At 45.1% G+C, this 13,812-nt stretch overlaps 1 protein-coding gene across 1 annotated transcript in view; it reads left to right on the top strand.

Moving 5' to 3' along the window:
• The window catches only part of LOC116463378 (cadherin-like protein 26), a 66,018-nt gene that overhangs the window by 38,699 nt on the left and 13,507 nt on the right, over window positions 1–13,812 (top strand). Inside the window, 8 exon segments of the mRNA XM_032146462.2 lie at window positions 102–232; window positions 2,568–2,753; window positions 4,029–4,197; window positions 4,200–4,287; window positions 7,142–7,284; window positions 9,007–9,246; window positions 10,581–10,802; window positions 11,378–11,508. Coding sequence (XP_032002353.1) covers window positions 102–232; window positions 2,568–2,753; window positions 4,029–4,197; window positions 4,200–4,287; window positions 7,142–7,284; window positions 9,007–9,246; window positions 10,581–10,802; window positions 11,378–11,508 — 1,310 coding nt within the window.

The following is a 13,812-nucleotide window of genomic DNA, read 5'->3' as shown; positions in this document are numbered from 1 at the left end:
GCGGCTAGATTTGCTATTGAAATTCCTCAACAGAATATTTCTTTATTAATATTTTCCTTTCCTGTATTTGAGGGGCTTAACTTTCCTTTTCCTCCCCACATAGACTGCTCCTCAGTTTACACTGCTAATCAGAGCCAGGGACTGTGGAGAACCGTCACTGTCATCCACGGCCACCGTTCACATGGATGTGCAAGAAGGCAACAACCACAGGCCTGCATTTACGCAGGAGAACGTGAGCTACCTGGGCCACCCCGACAGCTAAGCCCCAAAACAAGTAGTCCCGGGATCCTAGGCTCAGTTTTTCTTGGGGAGGGTGTTAGGCTGTTATCATATTGCTATGAAGAAATACCTGAGACTGGGTAATTTATAAAGAAAAGAGGTTTAATTGGCTCATGGTTCTGCAGGCTTTACAGGAAGCCTGAGGCTGGCACCAGCTCAGCTTCTAGGGAGGCCTCAGGAAGCCTATGATCATGATGGAAGGACAAGGGGGAGCAGGCATGTCACTTGGTGACAGCAAGAGCATGCAAGACACGGAGGGGTGGGTGGGGGAGAATGAGGAACAAGAGAGGTAAGAGGGGCCGCACACTTTTAAATGACCAGATCTCATGTGAACTCCGGGCCAGAGCTTCCTTATCACCAAGGGGATGGCCAGAGCTATTTATGAGGGATCTGCCCCATGATCCAAACACTTCCCACCAGGCCCCACCTCCAACACTGGGGATCACATTTCAACATGAGATTTGGGCTGGGACAAATCTCCAAACTATATCGGGGAGTCACCCAAGATATGTGCAGTTCTCCAAAGTGACTTAAGCTAGAATCAAGAAGCCAAATCATATTGACATAGAAGCACTTCATAATGGTCACATGAGCTTACATTTTTGACTGCTGTATGCCAGAAACTATGCTAAGAACTTTCACGTGCATTTTTTTCATTTTTGATTATTGAAACTATGACATGATTTCTGTTTTACAGATGGGAAGACTGAGGTCTAGGAGAAGACAGGGAATTCCTGTTTACTTGGAGTCAGGAGTTCCTATGCTCAGCCTAACTGACATTGGGCCAGATGATTATTTGGAGTGGGGGCTACTCTGTGTGCTGTGGGATATTCACCAGCATCCCTGGCCTCCGCCCAGTAGATGTCAGTAGCGCCCCTCAGCTGTGACAACTAAAAGTGTCACCAGACATTGCCAAATGTCCCTCAGGGAGAAGAATCACCCTTGGGTGAGAAGTCTGCACCTGAGGTTTTCACACCATGTTCAGGATTCTAGAGGGAAGGTGAGCAGGTAGGCTTTGGCCTCGCCTTCCACACATTACCTTATCCAAGTACAGAAGTAACTGCAGTGACCATTTAAAAATGTTGTATGTCAGGGTCCACATGGGATTTCCCAGGCTGCAAGACTCCCAGCCTTTAAGAAAGCATTGAAAACCACTGTGTAAGATGGTTTGGGATGGATGCTCCACCTAAGGCATGTGAGACGGCTAAGAGATAAAATAAGAATCACTCAAGATCTATTTCCAATATTTTATTTTTTACTATTCCATATGTATTTTTTAAAAAGTAAATATCCACCATACTTCCTTTCTCCTGACTCTGTCAGTGAGCCCTTTCTTGACTACTGAGTTAAAACCCTCCCACTTCTTTCCTGGGACACACTCTAGCCCCTTTGTGCTTTCTTCTGCTTAAAAGTGTTCTACTTAATCAATTAGTTTTATTTATTTTATAAATCCCCCTACACACACACACACACACACACACACACACACACACACACTCAGCTCTCAGCTCCATCAAGGACGGAATTTTTGCCTGTCTTGTTCACAGCATCTGAAATGGAATGTGGCACATAGAAGCTGTTGTTGAATAAATGATGCAACGATTATTTTTAAAAGGTGTCATTTAATTAGAAAAAAACCTGTATAAACCAAAGTGAAATGTTTGCAAACCAAAGCACCTCACCAGAAGTATATAATAACTACAAAATAATATTATGCTTGAACTTCGTTTTGAAATCTTTTCCTGCCTTGGTAAAAAGCAATGCTTTCAAAAATATGGCTGGAAAAAAATATACCCTGTTATTTTGAAGTGCTTATCTAGAAACATTGTCTCCGAAAATATTGAATAACAAGCTATTTTGAAGATCTACATGTGTTAGAAAAATGATCACCTTAATCTGAATAACCACAGTGTCCTATTTTAGGGGAAAGAGCTAGGATTTTTAGAGAGCATAAACTAGAATTGCGTATTATTATTTTTTAAATTCTTAGAAAAAAATAGGGCATTGAGTTGGATTTAAGAGTACTTTAAAAATTATTTAGTGAGTCACAGGTAGGAGGGGGCAGATATTCCAACGGATGTACCTTCTGCTGTAACAGAGGAGTTGCAAATCCCTTAGGGCAGGTTTAGCAGCATGAGGAATATCCAGGGTGTTGTGATAAGGAGCAACATTTTCTTTCTCCTTCTCTCTCTCGCTCTCTCTCTGCTTCTCTCCCTCCTTCCTCTCTGCTTTCCTTTTCAATTGTGTTTTTGTTTCCATGACATGGACATGATGATTGCTTCTTTCAGTATAAGATTCAGATTCCTGAAGGCCGAGTCAGCAAGGGCGTGTTGCGTCTCCTGGTTCGAGATCGAGATTCTCCATTTACATCAGCTTGGAGAGCAAAATTCAACACATTGCATGGCAATGAAGAGGGACATTTTGACATTTCAACTGACCCTGAGACCAATGAAGGGATATTAAATGTCATCAAGGTAACACCATACCGGTGGCACACCAACCAGGTGGTGGCAGACGCTGAGGCCTCTTCTGTAGGACCACTCATAATGAACTAGGGAGCTAACGCCCGTGGATGCTGGATGCTGAGCCCGTTACGTACTGTGTGTCACCAGGCCAGGAAGGCAGGGTCTCAGTGCCACTTCTGTGTGTGGGCTGAGGACTCCTCCTACCAAAATAATATCAGTAATAAAACTTATTTTGATATGACTAAATACTTCACCATTTAAGTTTTTGTTGTTGTAGGCAAAATGTAATAGATTTACGTAGGCCTTAAAATGATTATTCTTTTTCAGATGTGATTAAAAAAATGAAAACATTTTCTTCAACACCAAAAGTTCTTTCTTTTAGTCTGAATTTTCAATGTTTAAGACTTTTAAAGTTTAAAACAAATGGGAGTGCATCTGTGTGGCCCCTAAGAGTATGGAGAGCCCCTGGCACTGTGCCTAATGGAGAAGCTGGCCTGGAAGAAAGTATTAATATTACCATCTCACTTACTGATTAGGAAACCAAAGCCCAGAGAGGTGAGGTCCTTTACACAAAGCCACACAGCTTGAGTGGCAGAGTGGAGGATCCCACTGGGGCAGTCTGACCCCAGGGCCTCTAGTCTTCATTGCTCACAACCAGACCTAGAGTGACCAGGGCCTCTAGTGCAGTGCCGTGCAGGTGAGTCACCTGGGGACAAGGCAGACCTGAGTCAGCAGTCAGCAGGTCTGGTGCAGGGCCTGAGATTTGCCTGCCCATTTGACCAGCTCCCAGGGGATGCTGATGGCCTGCGGACCGTGCTATGAATAGCAAGGCTCTGTAGACGCTGCACCAGATGCCTGGGGTTCAATTTTCAAAATATTCCCAGCCTTTCAATCATTTTAAGTCAACTGACCACTTTGTGCCCTGAGCAACTATGATCGTTACTATCTATATTTCTCTAAGTTCCCCTGATTTTTTTTGCTGCGTGGTTGTATCATTAATGTTTCATTAGGCTATGGTTTTTGTTGCATTTTTCATTACCCTCTGAAGGATGGTGGCTCTTTTCAACCAGCAGAGGAGGAGGGAAAAAATAAAAGAGAAAAGAACTCCATAAATGATTTGAAAATGAGCTGAAGACTGTCTTTTGATCATTATCAAAGACAATGTAAATAATAAATGAAGCGTAAAAGCCACAAGCTCTGAGTTCGCAATGACGACTCGGCGCTGGGCTTCCTCTGGCCAGAGGAGCAGCAGGTGCTGATGAAATCCTCGCTCTGGGGTTCCAGCCTTTGGATTATGAGACTCGCCCAGCGCAAAGCCTTGTCATTGTCGTGGAGAATGAGGAGAGGCTCTTCTTCTGCGAGAGAGGAAAGCTTCAGCCGCCAAGGAAGGCAGCAGCAAGCGCCACTGTGAGTGTGCAGGTGACAGATGCCAACGACCCACCAGCCTTTCACCCCAGAGCTTCATTGTCAGTAAAGAGGAGGGCGCCAGGCCTGGGACCCTGTTGGGAACTTTTAATGCCACGGATCCAGACAGCCAGATAAGGTGAGAAGAGAGGGCCAAGAAGCGTGGTTGTTTAAGTGGAAATACCCACATAACCAAGAGGGCTCCTGTTAGAAAACCAGCTCCTTGGACGTGTTCACAGGTTGCCTCAGTCTCCGTGATGAAAATAGAAGAAGCCACAGTGCATGACCATTGGCCTGAGTTAAATGTCGTCTTCCATCCATAGGTTATTCTGACCCCAGCAGAAGAAGGCACTTGTTGGTTTTCCTTTGCATTTTCCATGTGTTCCTTTTGTATTCTTTCCTTTGTGTTAGGATAATTAGTTATATTTTTCTATCTCCCCCCTCTGTACCAGAAGTTATAAACCAGTACCTCTCTTGCTTCTGGGCAAGAAAAGTGAGGGTTTTTTTGTAAATTGTGGTAAAATATACATAAAATTTACCATTTTATTCATTTGTAAGGGTACAGGTCAGTGGCATTAAGTGCATTCACAACGTTGTGCACCATCACCTCCATCCATCTCCAGAACTCTTTTCATCTGGCAAAACAGAAACTCTGTCTCCATTAGCCACTCATTCCTCATTCCCCCTCTCCAGCCCCTGGCCCCCACCATTCAACTTTTTGTGTCTCTGAGTTTGACGACTCCAGGTCATCAAAGTAGAATCATACAACATTTGTCTTTAGGTGACTGGCTCATTTCACTTTGTATAATGTCCTCAAAGTTCATGCACGTTTAGCATGTATCAGAATGTCCTTCCTTCTGATGCTGAGTATGCATATGTGGTGTTGACACATTTTTGTTTATCCACTCATCCATCGATGGGCACTTGGGTGGCATATGGCCTGAGTCTCCTGATGTTCTTGAAGAAATGAAAGAAATTGGCATTTTTGGGTCTGTGTTCCATGAGACCATGATCATGGGGACAGAAAGGGGTCATGAGTCATGCCCCTTCTCTCTCCAGGCTGAGCTCAGCAGTTGGCCCCAGACCCCATTCTACCAGCTTCACTCATTTCTCATGCTTACTTGGCCCCGGTCCGTACTTGAGTGTGAGATTCCTCCCTTATAGTAACACTTCTCAACTTATCGGTTGGGAAAGGCTAGATTTTTTTTTTAATTTACAATTCATTATGGAGTGATAAGTTTGCAAAATATAATGAAATTGAATTACTAGAAAAATGTTCATGCACTAGGGGGACACAGCAATGCTGACACCTCTAAGAGCTTCTCAACACTTGCTTTTCATTTTTGCAGTTACCTCATTGTGAGCAGCCAACCAACAGCTCACAGACCCCTTCTGGTGCACAGTGGTGCACCTTGAGTTAGCAAGGCTCTTAAGAAGTAGCTATCAAACTATACTGGGTATCAGTCTCTGGGGGAACTTGTTAAAATGCAGATTGCTGGGCCCCACCCCTACAATTTCTTTTTTTTTTTTTTTTGGAGTGCGGTGGCATAATCTCGACTCACTGCAACCTCCACCTCCCAGGTTCTTGTGATTCTCCTGCCTCAGCCTCCTGAGTAGCTGGGACTACAGGCACATGCTGCCATGCCTGGCTAATTTTTGTATTTTTAGTAGAGACGGGGTTTTGCCATGTTGGCCAGGCTGGTTTCCAACCCACCCTTAGAATTCGATTGAGAGGTCTGGGGCCAGGACTGAGATTTGCATTTCTAAGAAGCTCCCAGGGATGCCCGTGTTGCTGGCTGGGGATCCCTTTGGGCACCACCAATAGGAGCCTTTCCTAATTTGTTGCTGTCTTCCTGTCTCTTCAGGATGGTTGGCTCATACGTAGGTCTCAGTAAATGTTTGGACTGTGCTGAAATCAAGAACTAAATAGTCCATCATTTTAGCCTCAATATGGCTTTGTCCAGGAGGCAGGATGAGTGTCTTTTGTGACAGGGTGGAGGCATGATCTGGGTTGGGGGGCAGCTTTGGTTTCCTCTAGTTCTGCTTCATCTGCATTAGCTGAGGGAGCTGCCTTTTGGCCTGAGATAATCCACAGAGGAACTCTGAGTTTCTTGCCCTCGTTTGTAAACACTGGAAAATCACAGTGCTTCTAAGGATCTTCTGGAACTTTCCCTAAGGGGTGAAGCAGTGCACAAAAGGCTTCAATCCCTTTAAAAACTGTGACCCACCCAACGTGAGAGAGGGATCCTTGTTGACCCTTTGAAAAACATTTGCCCAGAAGATGAAGGAAAAGCGTGAGGAGAAACTGCCCCTCTCCGCACCTTTCTGGGACATGCACTTATTGTTGTTGTTTGCCTGAGTCCAGGAGGTTCCTGCTGCGGTGCCCTCAGCAGGTAGCTGGGGTTGGCAACCTGGCAAGGTTGCAAAGGATGCCATCCAATGGCTGACAGCTCTCAGGAACCCTGGAGGGCTTGGCATGGCCCACCCCTTAAAGTGGTGTCAGGTTCACATAGGTGAGGGGGATGTAGAAGACCACTTTGAGGAACAGGGTTACCCAACTATGAACCGCCGGGGCTCTGCTGCAAAGGGAACACACCGGGGGTAAAGTCCTAGGTTTCTGTTGCAAGGACAGTTTGGTTTTTCACACTAAGCTAACATCATCTACAGGCCACTGAAGATGGGTTCCTTTCCAGGATGAAACATCTCCCCAGGGCAGACAAAACTATGTTCGGTCCAACAAGGAGGGGGATGCTTGGTCTTCTGGTGAATGTTGATTCCACAGACTTAGGAGCGTCTTTAGGCTGTCCTCCCTGTGCTTCCATTCCTTTCGTGAATTAAACACTCTCATAGTTTAATTGCTCTTAGAATTTCTGAAGTTACTTGTGGTAGAAATAGTGTTTCTATGACATATTTTGTTTTTTTCATGCAACTTTTTATATCTTTTAAGGTAAGTTTTTAATTTTAAAAATTGCTGTCCGTTTTTCTTCTACAAGATATACACTGGTTCATGACCCAGCAAATTGGGTCAGCGTAGACGAAAACTCCAGAGCGGTCATCATCGTGGAGCCAACTGACCGAGAATCCCCTCATGTAAATAACAGTTTTTATATAATCAACGTTCACGCTGTTGATGATGGTGAGTGTTTACCCAAAATTGGAAAAATAAAATGCTCATTCTTGCTTCCTGTGGGAAAATAACCCTGGTGAGCGTCTTTCAGCACAGCTAAGAAAAGGATAAAATAAACCTTGTTATCACTCTGCATCCATGCTGCTGATTATTTTTGGTAATAATTCTTGAAATGGTAAACAAGGGACCAATACCATCGAAAGAGGGCAGTATTCATTCAGAAGAGACAATTAAACCAGCAAGGAGGCTGCAATCAAACCCAGCATCTTTTTCATCTGTTCATGAGCTAACTCTTCAGCTCTTTGTCAAAGCCAATGATGTGTGATAAATATTTAGCACAGCTTCCCTGTGCTTGGGATGGCATACGCGCTCAGGTAAATGGGACTGTAAGGGACACATTTGTCATAAACCAGAAAGGGTGGTTTTATGAGCGTGTTTCAGCATTTTTCTCTACACTCTCCTAAGGCTGAAACTTTAAACACACCAAAACAAAGTTGAAGAAATAAAAATGTTCAAATAACTTTAAAATTGTATTTAAGAAAGTCTGTGAACTAAAAGCCAAGCTCCAAGTGATATGTCACTGTACATTCCACTCTGTAATTAACTAGTGGAATGTTGGGGGTGGAGGGCAATGAAGATGTGAAACGCGTGTTCCTAATCAGTATTCAGGGAGGAGAAAAAGTGGGGCCAGTGTTTCAGGGTTCTGTCGTTCTGTTATGGATGATTTTACGATTGGTACTTTTTTTCCTTTATTTTTTGCTTTTTGTATTTCAAAAGCTTTTGGGGTACAAGTGGTTTTTGGTTACGTAGATGAATTATGCAGTGGTGAAGTCTAAGATTTTAGTGCACTGGTCACCTGAGTAGTGTACCTTGTATCCAATGTGAGGTTTCTTCGCCCTTGGCTACCTCCTCCCCTGCTTCTGAGTCTCCAGAGTTCATGATATCACTCATGCCTTTGTGTATCCATAGCTTAGCTCCCACTTATAAGTGAGAACATACAGTATTTGGTTTTCTATTCCTGAGTTATTCACTTAGAAGAATGGCCTCCAGCTCTATCCAAGTTGCTGTAAAAAAAAATTATTTCATTCTTTTTTATGGCTGAGAATACATATGCCACATTTTCTTTATCCACTCATTGGTTGATGGGCATTTAGGTTGGCTCCATATATTTGCAGTTGTGAAGTGATTATTGCCACTTTTTTTAATTAGAAAAAGTCCTTTTAGATAATTGTAGATTCACTTGCAGTTTTAAGAAATAATTGAGTGGATCCTGAGTATCCTTTGCCAGTTTCCCCCAGGGGCAACACCTTGCAGGACTACAGTGTAACCTTGTAACCAGGACATCGACGTGGAGATGCAGTGCATTTGCCTCCCCTTGGGGACCCCCATGGTGCCCTTCTTTAGTCACACCCATTTTCCTCCATCCCACCCATCCTTGATGCCTGGCACCATTGATTGACCTTTTGTTTTTTTAATGATGCCACATTCTACCTTGTTCTACAAATGATTTGAGGTGGTAAGTGCTTTATTAGCTTACCTTACCCAGATATTCTGAATGTTCATAAAAGCAGGAAAACAGATCACGTGCATGCCAGGAGAGCTTATGGCTTTGAAAGGGAAACAGTTCTAGTATTTCAGGAATATTTTTTTTCTGAGAGACGGAGAGTGCTCATTCTCCAGGGCTCTGTGTGCACGAGATAAACAACTCCTGAAACTTCCTCCCCGTACAAGGCTTCCCACCACAGACTGCTACAGGGACCCTAATGCTCTTCCTATCTGATATCAATGACAACGTCCTGGCTCTCCGGCCACGTTCCCGCTACATGGAGGTCTGTGAGTCTGCCGTGCATGAGCCTCTCCACATCGAGGCGGAGGATCCAGACCTGGAGCCCTTCTCTGACCCATTTACATTTGAATTGGACAGTACCTGGGGAAATGCAGAGGACACATGGAAGTTGGGGAGAAATTCGAGTGAGTTTTTGTATTGGTCACGGGCAAAGAGTGGAAAATGCCAGATATCCAATTCAAACAGATTTAGGCAAAAAAGGACTTTATTAGCTTAAAAAGCCAGGGGAGTCTGTGTTCTGGCAGAGCTGGCTCTAGGCACTCAGAGGATATCCCTGGAAGCTACCTTCCCACACACGGTCTGCCTTTCTCTAGGTTCCTTCCTTTTTAGGAAACTCTCCTCATCAGGGGGTAGGAGGCTGCTGGGAGTCCCTGAGACATATCCCAGCATCTAGCAAGAAGGGTGTTTCCGGGGAAGCTCCAGGATTGCTGTCACTGTTTGGCCTGGGTCAGCTGCCCTGTCAATCACTGTGGGTGGGACTTGGGAGGGCGGATGTGCTGATTGGCTGGTTCCCAGCCCACACCTGGACCTTGTTGGGATCTGGCCTCAGCCTCTCCTGATTCATACTGAGAATTCAGGAAGTGTGGGCTTCCTTAAAGAAACACTGGGGCACTGTTACCAGAAGATGAACATGCTGAGCAGGTTAAAAGCAACTGGCATCCACTGTCAACACTCTCCTCTGTGCCTCTAGCCGTGGCGTCTGTAGACTGTGGCACAGTTTCAGCTGAAACTGTGTGCTCATGTTTGTAGCTCTCAGACCTGGAGTGTGTGGTAAAGCACTTCGCCTTGCCCAAAGAGAGGTCTGGTCTTTGTCCTTGGGGTCTGGGTGATCTCTATTGGGATATCATGTCTGATACCAGTGTCTCTTTACCTGGGGTGTCTTGGGCTGAGCCAGATAGAGGCAATGTGATTTAGATTGGGGACTTCTGGTCACATAGTATCAGTCTACTACCAGAGAGGCTGGAGACTGAGGCCGCCCACCTGGGAGGCCCACCAGGTTGCCTGACCAAGCCCCAGGAGGACACTGGAGCCTGAGGCTCAGGTGAACGTCCCTGGCTGCAGCATCCCATGTGTGCTGTCCCTCATCGATGCTGACCTGGCTTCTCAGGAGAGGATGATGAGAAGCTCTGCCACTGCTGCTTTTCTGGACTCTGCCCTAGGTGCCTCTTTCCTTGTCTGATTTCCATCTGATCTTTTCCCTGTAAAAAATGGCACCATCTGTAACAACTTTCAGTGTGTTCTGTGAGTCTTTCTAGAGAACTGTTGAACCTGAGGGTGGTCTTAGGAATCCATGAACTTGCAGTTGGTGTCAGAAGTGAGGGTGCCCTTGAGGACCCCTCCCTCTAACTCTACAGTTGGCTTACTTTCATACAGAGCTTGGCCCGCGCAGGGCGTTTAGTAAGCGTGCGTTGAGCAGATGAGTGAGTCAATGCGTGCCATGTTCTTTTTCCCTTTGCAGGTCAATCAGTTGAACTTTTAACCTTGAGCAGCCTGCCACGTGGTAATTACTTGGTGCCACTCTTCACTGGAGACAAACAGGGACTTTCCCAGAAGCAAACTGTCCATGTAAGGATCTGCCCCTGTGCCAGTGGGTTCACGTGTGTGGAGCATGCAGATGCAGGAGTGGGGCTTCATGTGGGAGTCCTGTGCTCTGTCTGTGCAGCCTTTGTGGCTTTGGCAGGTCAGTGGTCTATAGGGGTGTCCTGGGACTGTGGCTCCTCTCCCCAGGCAATAGGCCAGGGGTATGGGGCTTGCTGGGGTAGGGAACAGCGGTGGCAAGATTGGTGGAATGGCTTTGAGAATGACTTCTGGGTGTACTCAGGCTCCTAGATGCAGATCAGAGGTTGCCATGCTGGCCAGGCAAGATCCCTGGCCAGCAAAAGCAGCTTCTACTCACAAAGGAATCCGTCAGTAAACATAGTCAAGTAGTGGCCCTTTGTTTGTGATAACCATGGAGACAGCAATGTACAGATGTCCAGGCTCCTGGACTTGGCAAGGCTAATAAGAAAGCAGCTTTTCCAAGAAACAATACAATATTACTGGCCAGATAGTATTATTGATTAATTCAACAAACAGTTATGTAGCATCTACTTGTACCCTGAACTGTGCTAAACTTTATAGCTACACAGATGACTAAGATGCAATTTGGCTTTGCCAGTTCATGACTGAGTTATAAATGAACAGAACAAGATCCTCATGAAACCTCTGATACGGGTCAGCTTATCTAATCTGTTTTTCCCCTTTGTCTTATCACAGTGGCTCTGCTTTTCCTGTTGCGATGCTCTTTTGTGCTTGAACCTAAGAGGCATGGATGCTCTGTATCCAATGATGAAGGCCACCAAACACTGGTCATGTATAATGTGGAGAGCAAAGCCACTTCAGCCCAGGTAGTGGAATGTCATGCTTTGTGTCTTATGGCAAGGAATTCATGAATACACAGACATATAGCACGTATTTTTTCACCCACTGTACCACCTCTTAATTCTTCACTCTTACCCGTGTTTCAGTAGCAAGTGGGAAAAAATTCTTGCAAATACTATCTAACTCAGATAAACGAATTTATTCTTTTAGATCAATGGTTCTCAACCATGAGCAATTTTGCCCCATAGGAGATATTCATCAATGCCTGGAGACAGTTTTGATGGTCACAGTTAGGAGTGCTACTGGCATCTAGTGGGTTGAGGTCAGAGATGCTGCTAAACAGCCTACAACACACAAGACAGCCTCTACCACAGAGAATTATCTGCCCCAGTTTCCTAAGTGCTGAGTTTGAGAAACTGTGCTTAGGGAAAAAGTGATTTTTATTAGGTAGACGTTCCCTAAATGGGATTGTGTGAGGCTCACTAGCTAAATGAGTCTGAGCTGGCTTCTTGGCCATGGCTTTCGGTAGATCATGGCAGAACCTGCTCTTCTACCATTGTCCGGCAGAGGCCAACCAGAAAGCTCACTGCCCTTGGAGGTACAAGGCCTGGGCTCTGTTTCTGCCTTTGCATCTCATTAGCTTCATTATTTAACCCTACATCCTCATCTGTGAACTGGATGATAAAGTCAAATTCTTAGATAGGTTGTGGATCAAAGAGGATGCCTATGAAGGCACCTAACACAAGGCAGAGCCATATAAAGTAATTGGCCAATGGCCACTGGTTTTTCAAACTGGCTGCTTCTGAAATGGGCCCTACGGTATCTTAGTCATCCTTGCAGCAACGCTGGGCTGGGGTTAGACAGACAAAGGGATGAAAGCATTGTGAGCTCTCCTGTTTGTCTTCATCTAGAATTAAGTGGTTGATTTAGAAAATGAACGCAAAAGAAATGTCAAAAGGAAACACACACAGAGGATTCGGTCACCCCATCTTACACCTCCACCAATGTTTTGTTTTGTTTTTTCCTGGAAGGGAGAGACTTATTGAATGAAGTGAGACATTTAGGGAAAAGATATTCCAATGAACTTTGATATGATGCTCATGTAATTAGAGAGTTTCTCAAAAATATTTGATTGAAGAAGATGGTGCTCGCCCAAGGCTCCTAGGGTTCTTTGCATTTTGTCTTCCCTGTGGCATGAAAGAGGGAAGGGAGCAGCCGCTTAGGCTCCTCTGGAAGGTATGTGCCTGTGCACCCTCCTGTGAGCCCTTCCTGGTTGGGGAAACAGGAGCAAGGTCCAAACTCTCCAGATTGTGAAGTCCCCTGGAAGGAATCCCAAATGTGAGAGCAGCAGCAAACTTGATTTGTTGTGTAATTTTAAGAGGAAAACCATCTGGACAAACAGCAGTCTTTGTGTAACAGTAGAATTTCTTGCCTTGGACAGTTCCAGTGGCTCAGAGGCTCAACCATGAAGGGAAACAGTAATGGTTCCCAGGCCCAGGGGCTGTGCCTCAGTCTCCTCCTTGGTGGGAGAGAGTGAAAGCTGCTGAGCTTGGAGGAGACTGGCAGGAATGTCGCACTCCCTGAGCACTGGTTCAGGTTGTAGATGAGATGGAAGGGACAGTGGGGATGCCCTGGTTACCCTTCTTTCCCAGCAGCTTTGTGATTGTCTCTTGGAAAAGAGGAAGCAGCTATGGAAGCAGTGTGGGTGGAAAGGAACCTTGGCTCTTGTGATGCTAAGACCAGGAGGGTTGGAGGGGGCTTAATGACATGGTGGCACTGGTCAAAGACAAGCTATGCCAGAGGGACAAGAGAATCTCATGCTGGGCAAGGGGCTCTGTTTTCTTCTTATACCAACAAATCTTTCTCTTATTTCCCATTCACAGCTAAAGGCACATCTCCATTCCTGCATCAGTATCTTAGGGCTCTGAGAAGTGGAATTCAACAGACCTGAGTGTAGATTCCAAATCTGTGATTGATCAGTTACATAATCTAACTGATTCTGACTTTCATATATAAAGTGAGCTTGCTAGTCTTCTGTCTCTTAAGTTTGTTGGACTCTTTAATCAAATAACACATGTAAAATTTTCAGCACTAATGGTCATGCAATAAAGGGTGGCTGCCAATATTAGCATTATCAGCAGTAATTACTGATTGTATCTTTGTAACCTTGGTAAATAAGGCCATCTCTAGGTGCGCTTATCTCTCTGTCCATCTTACATGAATATACCAGCCTACATTGCACATCCACTCACCAGGAACATTCTGTGCTCTTGGGAAAACTCCATGTAAGATATCGTCACTAGCTGCACACGTGTTATCACATTCTACTG

Source organism: Hylobates moloch, unplaced genomic scaffold, assembly GCF_009828535.3.
Source record: "Hylobates moloch isolate HMO894 unplaced genomic scaffold, HMol_V3 SCAFFOLD_34, whole genome shotgun sequence".
NCBI lineage: Eukaryota > Metazoa > Chordata > Mammalia > Primates > Hylobatidae > Hylobates > Hylobates moloch.
This window is presented reverse-complemented; position numbering and strand designations above follow the sequence as displayed.